The sequence below is a fragment of the Ornithodoros turicata genome, chromosome 6 (genome assembly GCF_037126465.1).
Source record: "Ornithodoros turicata isolate Travis chromosome 6, ASM3712646v1, whole genome shotgun sequence".
NCBI lineage: Eukaryota > Metazoa > Arthropoda > Arachnida > Ixodida > Argasidae > Ornithodoros > Ornithodoros turicata.
The window spans coordinates 65063516-65080566 of record NC_088206.1 but is presented as its reverse complement, the minus strand read 5'-3'; the positions used below and the strand labels follow the sequence as shown (position 1 = coordinate 65080566).

The following is a 17051-nucleotide window of genomic DNA, read 5'->3' as shown; positions in this document are numbered from 1 at the left end:
TTTAGCTGCCGTGCCCTACAAAATATTTGTAGGAAGGGCGGCTGGTCATGTTCTACAAGGCGCACCGGTTCACAGGATCAGTTCATCAGAAGACGCCAGTCAGTATCACGGTTGTTCAATAGGGAACAGCAGAATAGGGAACGGTACTGTTATAGTAACCCGACAGCACCCTGCGGAAAAGGTACGAAAAAGAAGCTCTCGAATGAAAGGTCAGCAACGTTGAAATCACTTCAAAAGAATAAAGCGAGTGGCTTGTCGTGCTCTCTGAACAGTTATCCTGAACAACTCCCGAGCCGCTACACTCCGTCAAGCTACTCAAGAGCCATTGGCAATGATATAGTCCATCACTTGCCTAACTTTTTCCAACTGTACTCCAACTGTGTAGACGAAGTCATACTGAAAATCTCTATTGCTAAGTTGCTACTCTTGGAGGATGTAAAACTATGGACTGCAACAGGGCTTTCGCATCGATTGGCCCTAACTGGGTGGACGTTCTTTCAGGTGTTTGTTCGTTGCCAATGGAGTCAGGGCCATGCAAAGCTGCTCATCGAAAATTCTACTACGACAGCTACAGCGGTCAATGCAAGAAGTTCATCTATGGGGGCTGCAAAGGAAATGGGAACCGATTTGATACAGAGAACCAATGTCTGAAGCAGTGTGGATCACTTGTCACGCCACCTCCCAAAGGTAAGTGGCAGCACACCTTTTGCTCGCCTTTCACGCCTAGTATTAAGCGAAGCTAACGTTACTTCTCGTGGGTGTTAATGGAGCAGCAGAACTTCTTTCCGTAATATTTCTTCTTCTTCTTTTTTTTTTTTTTTGATTCCGTGTTAGCGCCGGGAAGACAACTCATAGAGTGGCGTACAGATGTGGATAGATGGAGAGAAGACAGCAGGAAGGACTGGGGATATGGGGGTTAGAATGCGTCCTGAGTCGACCTCAAGGGGAACTGTGCCGACATTCGTCCGGAAAGTCTTCGGAAAACCCAGCGAAAACCTTAGACGACACAGCCGGTGGTAGGATTCGAACCCACTACCTCCCACTCTTCAGCACGGCTTTGTTTTGTTTTCTTTTTTTTTGTAGACATTTTATTTCAGTGAGAAATGTGATCACTCGGCTGCTCGCCCATTGGTAAGCGTTTAGCTGCCGTGCCTTACAAAATATTTGTAGGAAGGGCGGCTGGTCATGTCATACAAGGAGTACAGGTTCACGGGATATAACTCTGCTTGAATCGTAGTCAATTCATCAGAAAAGACGCCAGGCAGTAATACGGCTCTTCAATAGGCAACAGTAGAATAGGGAATGGTACTCTTGTAACCCGAAAGCACCCTACAAAAACGATACGAAAAATGAAGCTCTCGAATGAAAGATCAGTAACGTTCAAGCCACTTCAAAAGAATAAAACGAGTGGCTCGTCGTACTCTCGGAACAGCTACCATGAACAACTCCCCACCCACTAGAACTCCGTCAAGCTTCTCAAGAGCCAATGATAATGATATAGTCCATCACTTACCTAACTTTTTCGATATCTCTTGCGCGCTTGCAAACAAATTGCTTGGGACTTGTTCAAATGAACAGCGCACGAACATGTGTAGAAGTGTGGCGAAGTACAACAGTGTAGGTGAACTCATAGTGAAAACCTCTATTGCTAAGTTGCTACTCTTGGAGAATGTAAAAGTATGGACTGCAACACGGCTTTCGCACCTGATTGGCCATAACTGGGTGGACGTTCTTTCAGATGTTTGTTCGTTGCCAATGGAGTCAGGGCCATGCAAAGCTGCTTTTCCAAAATTCTACTACGACAGCTACAGCGGTCAATGCAAGAAGTTCATCTATGGGGGCTGCAAAGGAAATGGGAACCGATTTGATACAGAGAACCAATGTCTGAAGCAGTGTGGATCACGTGTCACGCTACCACCCAAAGGTAAGTGGTAGCACACCTTTTGCTCGTCTTTCACGCCTAGTATTAAGCGAAGCTAACGTTGCTTCTCGTGGTTGTTAATTGAGCAGGAGACAATCCTTCCGTAATATTTCTTCTTCTTCTTCTTCTTCTTTGATTCCGCGTTAGCGCCGGGAAGACAACTCCAAGAGTGGCGTACATACGTGGTCAGATGGACAGCAGGAAGGAGTGGAGATATGGGGATTAGAATGCGTCCTGGGCCGACTTCAGGGGGAACTGTGCCGATATTCGTCTGGAAAGTCTTAGGAAAACTGAGGGAAACCTTAGACGGCACAGCCGGTGGCAGGACTCCAACCCACCACCTCCCAGTCTTCAGCACTACCTTATTTGTTTTGTTTTTTTGTGTGTGTTTTTTGTAGACGTTTTATTTCACTTTGAAATGAGATCACTCGGCTGCTCGCCCATCGGTAAGCGTTTGGCTGCCGTGCCCTACAAAATATTTGTAGTCATGTCAGCTGGTCATGTTCTACAAGGAGTACCGGTTCACGTGATATAACTCTGCTTCTAGTCAATTCATCAGAAAAGACGCCAGGCAGTAATACGGCTGTTCAATGGGGAACAGTAGAATAGGGAATGGTACTGTTATAACCCGAAAGCACCTGCGAAAGGGATACGAAAAAGGAAGCTCTCGAATGAAAGATCAGCAACGTTCAAGTCACTTCAAAAGAATAAAGCGAGTGGCTTGTCGTGCTCTCGGAACAGTTATCCTGAACAACTTCCGACCCACTAGAACTCCGTCAAGCTTCTCAAGAGCCAATAGTAATGGTATAGTCAATTACTTGCCTAACCTTTTCGATGTCTCTCGGCGCACTTGCAAACCAATTCCTTGCGGGACTTTTTCAAATGCACTGTACTCCAACTGTGTAGGCGAAGTTATACTGAAAATCTCTATTGCTAAGTTGCTTCTCTTGGAGGATGTAAAACTATGGACTGCAACACGGCTTACGCACCTGATTGGCCATAACTGGGTGGACGTTCTTTCAGATGTTTGTTCGTTGCCAATGGAGTCAGGGCCATGCAAAGCTGCTCATCCAAAATTCTACTACGACAGCTACAGCGGTCAATGCAAGGAGTTTATCTACGGAGGGTGCAAAGGAAATGGGAACCGATTTGATACAGAGAACCAATGTCTGAAGCACTGTGGATCACGTGTCACGCTACCACCCAAAGGTAAGTGGTAGCACACCTTTTGCTCGTCTTTCACGCCTAGTATTAAGCGAAGCTAACGTTGCTTCTCGTGGTTGTTAATTAAGCAGGAGACAATCCTTCCGTAATATTTCTTCTTCTTCTTTTTTTTTGATTCCGTGTTAGCGCCGGGAAGACAACTCCAAAAGGGGCGTACAGACGTGGTCAGATGGACAGCAGGAAGGAGTGGAGAAGTGGGGGTTAGAACGCGTCCTCGGCCGACTTGAGGGGGAACTGTGCTGACATTCGCCAAGAAATCCGAAAACCCAGGGGAAACCTTAGATGGCACAGCCAGTGGTAGGACTCCAACCCACCACCTCCCAGTCTTCAGCACGACCCTGTTCTTTTTTTCATCTTATTTATTTTTATTTATTTTTTTGTAGACGTTTTATTTCAGTGAGAAATGTGATCACTCGGCTGCTCACCCATCAATAAGTGTTTAGCTGCCGTGCCCTACAAAATATTTGTAGGAAGAGCTGCTGGTCATGTTCTACAAGGAGTACCGGTACACGGAATATAACTCTGCTTGAATCGTAGTCAATTCATCACAAAAGACAACAGGCAGTAATACGGTTGTTTAATAGGGAATGGTACTGTTATAACCCGAAAGCACCCTGCGAAAACGATACGAAAAAGGAAGCTCTCGAATGAAAGATCAGTAACGTTCAAGCCACTTCAAACGAATAAAACGAGTGGCTTGTCGTGCTCTCGGAACAGCTATCCTGAACAACTCCCGACCCACTAGAACTCCGTCAAGCTTCTCAAGAGCCAATGATAATGTCATTGTCCATCACTTCTCTAAGTCTTCCAACGTCTCTTGTGCACTTGCAAACAAATTGCTTGGGTCTTTTTCAAATGAACAGTGCACGAATATATGTAGAAGCCTGTACTCCAACAGTGTAGGCGAAGTGATCCTGAAAACCTCCATTGCTAAGTTGCTACTCTTGGAGAAGGTAAAACTATGGACTGCAACACGGCTTTCGCACCTGATTGGCCATAACTGGGTGGACGTTCTTTCAGATGTTTGTTCGTTGCCAATGGAGTCAGGGCCATGCAAAGCTGCTCATCCAAAATTCTACTACGACAGCTACAGCGGTCAATGCAAGGAGTTTATCTACGGAGGGTGCAAAGGAAATGGGAACCGATTTGATACAGAGAACCAATGTCTGAAGCAGTGTGGATCACGTGTCACGCCACCTCCCAAAGGTAGGTGGTAGCACACCTTTTGCTCGCCTTTCACGCCTAGTATTAAGCGAAGCGAACGTTACTTCTCATGGGTGTTAATGGAGCAGTAGACAATCTTTCCGTAATATTTCTTCTTCTTCTTCTTTTTTTATTCCTTGTTAGCGCCGGGAGGACTACTCTGGATAAGAGTGGCGTACAGACGTGGGCAGATTTTTTTTAATTTCCTATTAGCGCCGCGAACCAACTGTGGCTATGAGCGGCGTACAGATGTGGACAGATGGAGAGAGGACAGCAGGAAGGAGTGGGGATATGGGAATTAGAATGCGTCCTGGGCCGTCCTCCGGGGGAACTGTGTCGATATTCGTCTGGAGAGTCTTCGCAAAATCCAGGGAAAACCTTAGACGGCACAGCCGGCAGTAGGACTCCAACCCACTATCTCCCACTCCTCAGCACGACCTTGTTTTTGTTCTTGTTTTTTTGTAGACGTTTTATTTTATCGAGAACTATGATCACTCGGCTGCTCACCCATCGGTAAGCGTTTAGCTGCCGTGCCCTACAAACTATTTGAAGGAAGGGCGGCTGGTCATGTTCTACAAGGCGCACCGGTTCACAGGATCAGTTCATCAGAAGACGCCAGTCAGTATCACGGTTGTTCAATAGGGAACAGCAGAATAGGGAACGGTACTGTTATAGTAACCCGACAGCACCCTGCGGAAAAGGTACGAAAAAGAAGCTCTCGAATGAAAGGTCAGCAACGTTGAAATCACTTCAAAAGAATAAAGCGAGTGGCTTGTCGTGCTCTCTGAACAGTTATCCTGAACAACTCCCGAGCCGCTACACTCCGTCAAGCTACTCAAGAGCCATTGGCAATGATATAGTCCATCACTTGCCTAACTTTTTCCAACTGTACTCCAACTGTGTAGACGAAGTCATACTGAAAATCTCTATTGCTAAGTTGCTTCTCTTGGAGGATGTAAAACTATGGACTGCAACAGGGCTTACGCATCTGATTGGCCCTGACTGGGTGGACGTTCTTTCAGATGTTTGTTCGTTGCCAATGGAGTCAGGGCCATGCAAAGCTGCTCATCCAAAATTCTACTACGACAGCTACAGCGGTCAATGCAAGGAGTTTATCTACGGAGGGTGCAAAGGAAATGGGAACCGTTTTGATACAGAGAACCAATGTCTGAAGCACTGTGGATCACTTGTCACGCCACCTCCCAAAGGTAAGTGGTAGCACACCTTTTGTTCGCCTTTCACGCCTAGTATTAAGCGAAGTTAACGTTACTTCTCGTGGGTGTTAATGGAGCAGTAGACTTTCTTTCCGTAATATTTTTTCTTCTTCGTTTTTTTTTTTTTTTTTGATTCCGTGTTAGCGCCGGGAAGACAACTCCAAGAGTGGCGTACAGACGTCGTCAGATGGAGAGAGGACATCACGAAGGAGTGGGGATATGGGGGTTAGAATTCGTCCTCCTGGACCGTCTTCAGGGGAAACTGTGCCGACATTCCTCCGGAACGTCTTCGGAAAACCCAGGGAAAACCTTAGACGGCACAGCCGGTGGTAGGACTCCAACCCACCACCTCCCACTCTTCAGCACGGCTTTTCTTTTTCTTTTTTTTTTTTGTAGACGTTTTATTTCAGTGAGAAATGTTATCACTCCGCTGCTCGCCCATCGGTAAGCGTTTAGCTGCCGTGCCCTACAAAATATTTGTAGGAAGGGCGGCTGGTCATGTCATACAAGGAGTACCAGTTCACGGGATATAACGCTCCTTGAATCGTAGTCAATTCATCAGAAAAGACACCAGGCAGTAATATGGTTGTTCAATTGGAACAGTAGAATATAGGGAACGGTACTGCTGTAGTAGTAAGCTCTCTAATAAGTAATAAGTAAGGAAGCTCTCTAATAAAACATCAGCCACTCCAAAAGAATATAACGAGTGGCTTGTCGACCAACTAGAACTTCGTCAAGCTTCTCAAGAGCCAATGATAATGTCCATCACTTCTCTAAGCCTTCCGACGTCTCTTGCGCAATTGCAAATAATTTCCTTACATTGACTTTTTCAAAGGAACAGTGGAATATATGTAGAAGCCTGTACCCCAACTGTGTAGGCGAAGTCATACTGAAAACCTCTATTGCTAAGTTGCTACCCTTGGAGAATGTAAAACTATGGACTGCAACACGGCTTACGCACCTAATTGGCCCTAACTGGGTGGACGTTCTTTCAGATGTTTGTTTGTTTCCAATGGAGCCAGGGCCATGCAAAGCTGCTCATCCAAAATTCTACTACGACATCTACAGCGGTCAATGCAAGAAGTTCATCTACGGGGGCTGCAAAGGAAATGGGAACCGATTTGATACAGAGAACCAATGTCTGAAGCACTGTGGAGCACGTGTCACGCCACGTCCGAAGGGTAAGTGCTACCTCAAGTATTGTAAGCTCCCCATGCCAAGCATTAAGCGGGGCTGATGTCACGTGTCTTTTGATGTTAAAGGTTTGGCGAAAGACACTTCCGCATTATTCGTTCGTGTCTGCGGTTGACTGCACGAGAAAGTACACTGCGTTCCCAAAAAATATATATATAAAAAGAAGAGAAACTTTAGCTGTCAATTAGTGTGGAGTTTTCTGCAGGGGAAGGATAACGGTAATGGTAACGGAAACAGAAATGGTATATTACCGAAATTCGAGATGGTAACGATAACGGAAACGGAAACGCATACCACGGTCCTCCATTACCGGAAACAGAGACGGAAACAAATTTATCGTCCGGTATTGAATTCGGGTAATGGCGATTCCTGTTGTGCCATGACATTTGAGTGACTTTGAATTTTTTTGTTTTTGTATTTTGATGACTCCATTCCCTGTAATGCTGTAAACACTACACGAGAGCATGGAAAGAAAGCGCAAATTGGATCTCGAGGGTGCATCCCTCACTTACCTCGCCCCAGTCCTCATAACTCCATGACATCAAAACATGACTATACTCCACCATGTAGTCACGGGACTGAGTCCCGTCGAAGTCAGTGCTGACTGCCGAAACGTCGTCCCCTATCCCTATATGTGTTAATAAACTCCCCTTTGTGTTTTCCTGTAAGCTCTTTGTCGTCTTCTGATTTTTCCTGCTTATATATATATATATATATATTTCAACTGCTTCCGAAAGACGGGAAACTTATTCTCGACGGGAAGCTTTTTCTCGCCGCGAGTCCGTGTAGGCCTGCTCGGAGATGAGTGAAACAGGAGAAGTAGTGTATACGGCACATTTTGTTGTCGAAGGCTTCGAAACAATTCCGCAGCTGCTCATTGCTCCGGGATTGTCAACAAAGTGCAGCAGGCTTCTGTATTTTCACGGAAACGGACGACACAAATCTTCGCCTCCATTTGGTGTTTCGACTTACCTCTGAGTCCCACTGCGGATTTAAAAAATAAAAAGAAGAAAAATAAGTACAAACGCACCGATCTCTCATCGAAGATGTTGCCTTCAGACTTGCGCGAGATCTCCGAATCGAACATTTTGAGGCGTTGTTCGGAATGCGCCACGTTCTGTTCACCTGGCGACCGGCCAGGGAGCTCGAGGAACATCTGACGTCACGCGCTCCTCAACTTCTCCCGCAATGCTTCGCGACAGCGGGCGCGCTCCGTGGGCGGTCCTGACGGCCGGCCGGCCTAGCGGTTTCGTAATCGTCACAAATATGCCCATCAGTACACCGTAATCACGAACTACAGTGATACCATGTTTCTTCGTAAAGTGTACGCCCTGTGCGGACCTTTTTTGCAATTGACAAATTTCACTTCCGTTGTCCTTCAAGCAAATGTATTTATACTGATAGAACAGCGGGGAGGATTGGCGCCGTTTCCGTCGATGTCGTAATCGACGAAGACAGAAAATTTTAACGAGTTTTCAAACAACGTATGTGAGTCAATAAGAAGTCAATAACTAGTTATGTGCCCGAGATACTCTGAGTGTCGTGACAGACTTGTAGCCGCGTTAGGCCGGGTTGACAATCGACCCTTCGGAGTGCAGAAGGTGCAGGGCCCATGGCCAACGAGCACTCAACTGCAATCTTTCCGAGCCGTTACACAGTTTATAAGGGACACCAAGCTGTTAGACAAGGCTATGACCCTGTCTGTGGCGTTCGTCACCGCTTCGCGACATCTCCAATGGGTGTGGGTGGATGTGTCTGGCATTCCTTTCCTTATAGGTGATCTGGGGTAGCCGGCCGTCGTGATGAGGGCTACAATTCTCATTTTTTTCTTTCAATCATCATCATCATCATCATCAAAAACTAGTATGCACGCACATGTAGCCACCGCGTCCGCAGCTCACAGCCGACGCGTCACCAATACCCAACCAAATACACCAATGCCAACTAATACCAACCACGCCCGCGGAGAATAGTTCGCATGCGGTTGGAAGCGTAAAACTCATAAGGAGAGGCTAGAAGAAAAGCTGGGGAAAAGAGCGATGGTGGAGAGCAAAGGAGCTGTATGGAGCCGAGATATCCTCCCAGCGTCGAAGTCCGGGAGGTGATCGACACGATCGAGATTGTGGATTCACAGCCTTTCCAGGCATGGAGGCCAAGCTTATTCGACGCCCTGGTGTCCAGTCCAATCCGAGTCGTGCTTCCCTCCGCTGGGCAACGTATACCATGCTGTGTGCGAAACAGGGAAGGGTAACGGGCGCATTTATGTTACCGTTACCATTTTCGTTACTGCTATATTTTTGTTTCCGTTATATACACAACTAATTTTACGTTGTTGAGATGCGCACATCTTGCAAGATTTTTTTTAAAGAAACGTAGGAACATGTCTTGAGTCTTCACTCAATCGGTGTCCAGCAACTCCAAGATGGGCGTAGCCTTCATCCAATGTCGCACTCATAAGCGGACACTCTCATTAGTAAATAATGCTGTCATAGCCACGGTGAAATGGAAAGGAAGGTAAAGAACCAATAATGAAACTTCGTAGGCTGCCACCCTCATGCTATGGTGGAGTATAGTCATGTGTTGATGTCATGGAGTTATGAGGACTGGGACGAGGTAAGCGAGGAATGCACACTCGAGATCCAATATTGAGCTTCGTTTCCATAGTGTCGTGTAGTATTTAGTGCATTACATGGAATGAAGTAATCGAAATACAAAAATAAAATGAAGGGTCACTCAAATGTCATCGCACAACGGGAACAGCCATTACCCAAATTCAATACCGGACGGTAATTTTCCTTTCCGATTCTGTTTCTGGTAATGGAGGACCGTGGTATCCGTTTCCGTTATCGTAACCATCTCCAATTTCGGTAACCGTTTCTGTTTCAGTTACCATTACAGTTACCCTACCCTGGTACGAAGACTGCCTATTTTGTCTGCTCTCACCGTCCGTGCATGGATCGCGTCTTATTCTGTAAGGAACGAGTTTCGTGCTGTACTGTTCGAACATTGGGCTGCGACATTCGCGAAATGGTGTACGAAACTCGTATATGAGACACCGTTCGATACCACGCTAGAGCTACCATGTCTATCATGGCGACTCACTTGTTGTTTGAGTGCTAGCAGTTGCGCTACTCGTCGGCACGGTTACTGCTTACTCAATCTCTACAGTACTTTGTACTTCAGCTTACCTCAGTATTCTGTACAAGCGGTGGATGCCCCACGAGAGATGCTTCTTTCTAAAGTTGATTATCATCACCATTCTGTGCCTTTTCATAGTATGTCCGCTTCTGCGCGTTCAAAATTCAAATTTCTTTCGTCTAATCATGATGTAGATCTCGTGGGCCGATGAGTAACGCCCGGTACGGATCGTGCGGACGGGAACCTCATAGGGCTTGCCGATTATGACATGGTCGCTATAATCTAGTAGGTCGTATGGTTGACAAGACTCTCTTCGCCAGCTTGGTTTCTAGTTATCATGAAAATTCTGTGGTTGTGGTTCTGTGGTTGGAAGAGCACCTGCTCACCTTCCGCGTGGTTCGACAGAGAAACGCTGCCCCATTTCATTAGTAATATACGCTCCATGCGGTTGGGGCCTAAGGATGCCAACGGCAGTCGTCTCTGCACTGTCCTTCATACCGCAGAGCCCGGTTCCTTTCGCCCAGAAATCGCGAGTCGACTCAACGGTGTAAATCTCATCCCTTTCTGTGTTGATGTCAACTCTTCCCCTTCGCATGGCCGCCGTTTCGAGTAAGTCGGGAGATTATTGCACCGGTATATCCGTTTGCACTGTTCTGACCAAGTTTCTGGAAACAGTGCGGGTGCTTTACCCGACGTGTTTGTCCGAGATACCTTCGCGTGACATGGGAGAGTTCGAGAATTATTGAGAAGCCTAACTGAGTAACTCTTACTGTGTGACGTCTTTTGCAGACATATGCTTGCTGTCGAAGGATGAGGGGCCCTGCGGCGATTCTTTGAAAAGATTCTACTACGACGCCTATACTGGAAAGTGCAAGAGATTTACCTACGGAGGTTGCGAGGGCAACCAGAATCGCTTTGAGACGAAGCTCGGTTGCAAGACCAGATGTGCAGCTCGTAAGGGCAACTTTCGCAAATAAAGAACCTTCACTACCGGCGAATCAATAAAGTATATTTGTCTTTGACGATCTGTGGATGTTGGAGAATAGTATGTGGACATGCTGACAACTCGCCTTTCGTGTCGTCTCGTCATTCTCCGCTGTTCCTTAAGCTCACGGTTTGTTCTGCACTGTGAACGGCTGTCTTACCCCTTAGATGACACAAGGTCAGACTGGGAAAACCCCCGTACACGTTTCCGAAGTCTATACCTTGTGTTTCATGAAGTTCCTCCGGCTGAATAAGTCGTATAAAACACGTGGTGGTATCGAAAGCCTTTCTGTTCAGGGATCATCCCTGAAACACGGGGCCAAGAGCTGAGCGGTGAGCGACTCTATTGCATACGCTCATTAACTTGATAAAGCTCCTGTTATATTTGCTATAATTATTATATTATATGTGCCTGTACCATGTTTATATTTTTGTAACCTGAAGAAGTGCAGTCTCGTGCACGAAAGTCTTGTTTACCATGTGTAAATAAATAAGTTGTTCCTACCGTTTAATATCACTCTTTGATTTACTCACCACCGGCAACTTGACATCGCCTATTTTTTCTGCCTTCGTATCTTCTTGTTATATTTTACTTCGGACGTCTTCGGAACCTTTGCTGCTCCGATCGGGACATTCAGCGAAACATATTTCCGAAAGAAGAAAAAAAAGCATCGACACTTCGGTATTTTCAGAGTAACTAGTTGGTTTCCGTTTCCATATTTCTTACGTCAGAACAGAATACCGATGCTTTCTTTTGCTGCGTGATACGCCTGCGTGACGGAAGACAGGGAACAGATAGAAGAGACGCTTCCGTGCCAGGGGCTTCGGAAGGTGATGGCAGGGAGAAGTTCGTCCGATTCCCCAAGTCTCGGCTCCATTTCAGGAGAACACAAATTAAAAATAAATAAAGAAATCAAGATTCACGCCACCGCTCGCTTACTTTCATAAACTTGACTTACCGCGCTCAATGGAACCATAAAAATGCCCATTTCCACCGTCGTCCCAAATCAACCAAAATCTCATTTCATCCGAAAAAATGTTCGGAGGTTCTGGGCTTTCGGTTGATCTGCGCACGCGGGTGGCAGTGGCCCATATCCCCCAAATGCTCTTTTCATCCGAGCGCCTAGGACCAGTTTGCAAGTTTGAAGCTTGCCAAGGAAAGGTATTATTGATGTCAAAAGAAAGAGAAGAAAAGATGATGAAAAAAAAAAAAAAAGAAAAAGAAAAACACGCATTTCCCGAAAGCGGCATGAAGAACGGACCGACGATGAAATGTGTAGAGTTTCTCAGTGTGCAACAGCAGGCAAGAAACCCTCGCCGCTTTTTAAGGCATACATTACCGGCGTTCTATATTATTCGTGATACTGCCACATGTCACTTCGCGGAGATAAATGATGCATGCGTGCGGCCCTTACAGGCATTATGGAAAATTCTGGAGAAAGCAGACATGCGCAGGTTCCTTTGTGTTCGCGAGACATATGTTGTGGACACGTCCCGTTCTATGTCATGCAAGCTTCTCATATGAATAATTGAATCTAGACAGGTGTTGTTCTGCTGATGGTCGCTTTGTTGGACAGTTTGTCTCCGCGCGAAGGAGAGGGGAAGCTTGGGGAAACCACGTGACGAAGTGTTTGTCCAATCACAAGGCAACCGTTGCGGTAGGTTCGCCATGAGCACGTTGAACAGCAGAAGACTCAACACGCCACTCTGTGGCACCCCGCTTGAGAGGCGATGACTGTCACAATTTCCGTCTTCGGTCTGCACATACACTGCCCTGCCTTCAAGGTAGTCTGTGATCCAGATTCCGATGCAGATGCTTTCGAAGCAAATTCCGCGTTGTTTTTTTGTTTCACCGCAGCAGCAAAATCTTCAGCTGAATCTGTAGCTGCTCGGGCGATGTCACGAGCTGATTGGAATTGATAACGCGGCCAGTCCGTTACATTCACCCGTCGCCGTTCTTTCAATGACCATGAAGGGCGGTGCTCAATGAGCACTGGCATATGGTCACTCCTTAATGCGTCAATACCTTGAGCAAGTTCAGTTACGTTTAATACGGCCACAGCATGATGAGATTTCACCGCAAGTTAAGGGACCCTCAGAAAGACTTCGCAAGTATTCAAAAGAAAAGAAAAAAGATGAGCACCATACCAAACACGAACCGTACCATCAATACAGCACCTGCATTCATATTGCACGAGTAGTTGACTAGAATATTTATTTCAATTGTCTACCAAATATGACAAAACCTGACTGCTGAAAAATCTCGGACTTGTGTGACACACGGCAGCCGTCCTTTAAAAACAAAATTAGTAGTTAATTCGTAAATTCTTACGAGCTGTTAATTCGTAAATGATAACAATACCAAACCGAATCCGAAATGCGAAGACCAGAAGACAGAGCTCCATGCCTCCATACGAAGGCGGTTCGTCCGGAGGAAGATATGTGACGTCACCCAGCATTGTCGTCTGCTACGAAACCTGCATTCTCCCTTGCCGCGTTCCAAACGATGTCAGCAGTGTGCTGCTTTCAGTGCACCCGCTTCACACAGGTGAAGCGCTCGCTTCGAAAATAAATTCGTTTGAACAAAATCTGCGCAGTTTCAGAACCAGGTATTTCGTACACATGTTCCTGACATTCTAAAGTTTACGGATGTGCCACAACCTCTGTGGTGATTTTGTTGCGGAGTCCCACTTTAAACACGTACGGTTAAAGATGACTTCTGAACGCTTTAGAGCAATAGAGGCATTACCGAAGGCGCGCAACCACGATGCTTTGTTGGTTTCCGTTGGCTATGAGTGGCGTACAGATGTGGGCAGATGGAGAGAGGAGAGGAGTGGAGGACCGGGGGGGGGTCAGGTTAGTATGCGCCCTAGGCCGACTTCAGGGGAACTGTGCCGACATTCGTCTTAGCAGAATGCGGTTCATTCTACTTAGTGCATCTCAACGGTGTTTACAAGCACCGTTGAGATACACTGAGTATACAATTGGTCCCATAACTCATGCGCGTATAATTCCCAAGTGGGCCACATCGGAATTGTATGAAGCCACTTTTTATGTGGATTATTGGTATGGAGCTTATGGTTTATATGGACCGTATGGTGGTCCTAATGAACCATAAGCTCCATATGAGCCATAACCTCCATATCCAATTATGCTGTACGTACGGGTTCCATAAGATTTTCATATGTTCTTTCTCTCTTCTTCTTCTTCTTCTTCTTTTTTTTTTTTTTTTTTTTTGAGCAGGGTGTCTAGTTATTGAACGTACGATTGTGCCGGGAAAGGGTATGAAGAAAAGGGGGCCATAGTTGCCGCAGATTGAGGAACGAACATCCATCATTTCAGACTACACGGCGTGAGTCTTCGTTACGTGGACAATGGCTTCCAAACAAGGGACACCACCATCCATAATGTGCAAACAATTCACGCAGTAGAAAGGTTTAGGAATTTGTCCACGGGACGACGCAGGGCCGTGACAGGCAGATGCAGGGAGAGTAGCATAAAAGAAACGGAACCTTCCCAACGGGACGAATCACGCAGGCAAGATGCACACCAGCTTGGCAGTCACTGCGCTCCTCTTCATCGCACTTGGGCATCTGGCCAAAGGTAAGGTGGAGCATATTTGGGTAAGCCGAATGGTAAATTGCGAAGTTGTGTGCAGGAAAACAAAAAGAATCGGGGAGATATACTTTTTTTCGATGCATTATATATCGACCAAGTGTGCCATCGTTTCGAGTAGGCATGTCTCTAAGTTGAGATCGTCCATATCCCCCCCCCCCCCCCCCGTAGTTCAGGAAAGAATTGTCGACTCTGACATTTTTTGCGGCTCCCCGAATCACTGCTATCTTGGAAGAATAGGCAAGTTGAAAAAGTTCCAGTTAGTAGTGCACGCCCTGTGTTACGTGTAACATCACAGTACCATTACCATTATTACACCATTGCAACGACAACGACAACGTCAATCGGAGACGAAGTCATACACATTTTTTTCCCCCGACCACGCCCAACCTGCACCACGACTGCGGCGGTGGCGTTGTGTTTTCTTCGAAAGAATCGTCCATCGCCTCCGATCTTCATCGTCGTACCGGGGTACCGGTGCATGCGCCATCGCTGTCGTTTTGCGCCGCATTTCCCGGCACGCCGTGCCAAAGCACGCGCTGCTCCCTGAAACTCTTGCAAATGGCCTGTATGTGTGAGAGTGATACTCGTTAGATCTCTTTATCGATGGTCCTTGCACGTCTGGTCGAAGTGACAAACTCTGGAGCCACATCGCCCGCAGCCCCTCTATCTGCACACTATACTAGTGATGGCGGGGGAGGGTAGGGGTGACGTCGTGGAGTCGAGCGGTTTACTCGGTCAGTTTTCCGGTAGCACCCCGATTCGTCCAAATGTTTATTTCGTCCAAGTATTCACAACGTCCAAGTACTCAGCACGTCCGAAAAAAAATGGACATAGTGGGCATTGGACGAACTGAACCAAAGGGGGGGGAAACTTGACCAACCCGTCCAAATAACCGCACCGTCCAAACGCTTGTTTCGTCCGAAAAGGGAGGGGGATCTCCGAATGCGAGTGAACAACTGCTTCGTTTACGATTGAAGGTAGGATTTAAACATTCACACCGAAAGATGCCATGCCATACACCAAGTAAAACGAAAAACAAATGCTCAGCCTGCTCTGTTTATTTATTTTTCTTTCTTTTTATTTTTTATTCCAACAACTTATTAGTTGTAGGTAAGATTTAAACATTCCCACTGGAAGATGCTATACACCGAGTAAAACGAGAAACAAATAACTCAGCCTCCTGTGTTTAGTTGTTCTTTTTTCTTTTTTTCATTTGAACAACTAACTTATTAGTTAGCATGGCCCAGCAAGTGGGACATGCGCTGCAGGTATGCCTTGATGACATGAGCAAACTGCTCTGTTACGTCTGTGAAGGGTGCTTCGTTTCCCAGCATCATTTCCCCTGAGCTGTATTTTCCGTACGCCCATGAGAAGGAAGAGCGAGCCTCTTGTATCGTCTCCTGCTTGGCGAAGCCCCGTTCAACAGCAGCCGAATGCGTACCTGCAAATGACGGTAAGAGGCATGAATACAAAGAGAGCAAGCGAGGAAGTATATATGCTATATTCTATTAATTATCATGATGATGCTCCCTGATTATGCGAATTTGTTGCTTACGTGGTTGTGCTTACATTGTGTATGGTTGACTCAAATTCGACGAGGACCTTCGAAAACGTCATGTGGGGTTGGCTCTTGAATTTCATGCGCAGCGAATTATGCCACCCTTCGGCGTGATTGTTTGTGCGGAGATCGTCCTCATCCGCAAACTAATTCCAGAGATGAACGCTGGTAAGCCACTGCCGCTCGAAGTAGTCTACGTAAAGGCAAAGGGCCGCAAGTTTCCTTTCAGATCCCTAGATGTTTCCAAAAAAGATCACTGACATTGGGAAACGCGGTACGTAGCGAGAACACAGTTATAGAAAACAACACATCGTTAACTGGACGGTCACTGTAGGTCAGCGGTCCTGTGAACGGGTTTGTGTTTTCTGTGATTCCCCGTTTGATCGATAATCCATTTGCTTTCATGAATACAGTCACCTGTCATTCACCCAGTGTCAAAATGGCCTGTGATTTCATGAATGCAGCCAGGCAGTCGCCTGCCGAAAGAAGCAGAGCCTTAGGAAGTCGTCTGCCGAAAGGAGCAAAGCCTTTGGGAATTCCCCCATTTGGACGAAACGCGCTATTGGACGGTACGGGTATTGGACGCGCTGGGCAAGTTTCTCCTCGCCTGTTCATTTCGTCCAAGCGTTCAGTACGTTCGATTTTTGTCGGACGAATTAAATATTTGGACTTTGTGAGCACTTGGACGAAATAAACGTTTGGACGAAATAGACACTATACCGTGCATATAGGAATGCTGAAAGCTCGTAGAGTCGCTTTAATACCGTGTGCCGTGTGGGGAGATTTCTGTCGCGTTAGAGCACCCTTTAGTGGGCATAATTAATCTGACCACTCCGGACATCGCTCATGATCATTGTTGCCTCGCGATGTAAAACGCCTCATTGTGATCAATTTGGAAACGCTAGAGCTCAGCGTGTGTCTGTCGCTTCCTTAACCTGCGCAAAGAAACGGCGGTGTCTGAAGAGAAAATAAGGCACAGCATGATCTACGTGTTTAA

The 17051-nt window shown here is 46.5% G+C and overlaps 1 protein-coding gene across 1 annotated transcript in view; it reads left to right on the top strand.

The window, feature by feature from the left end:
- The window catches only part of LOC135398689 (papilin-like), a 45711-nt gene that overhangs the window by 18857 nt on the left and 9803 nt on the right, over positions 1-17051 (top strand). The window contains exons 9-16 of the mRNA XM_064630073.1: positions 502-687; positions 1739-1924; positions 2945-3130; positions 4166-4351; positions 5371-5556; positions 6558-6743; positions 10684-10868; positions 14382-14481. Of these exons, the coding sequence (XP_064486143.1) occupies positions 502-687; positions 1739-1924; positions 2945-3130; positions 4166-4351; positions 5371-5556; positions 6558-6743; positions 10684-10868; positions 14382-14481 (1401 nt within the window). The remainder of the gene's footprint in view (positions 1-501; positions 688-1738; positions 1925-2944; positions 3131-4165; positions 4352-5370; positions 5557-6557; positions 6744-10683; positions 10869-14381; positions 14482-17051) is intronic.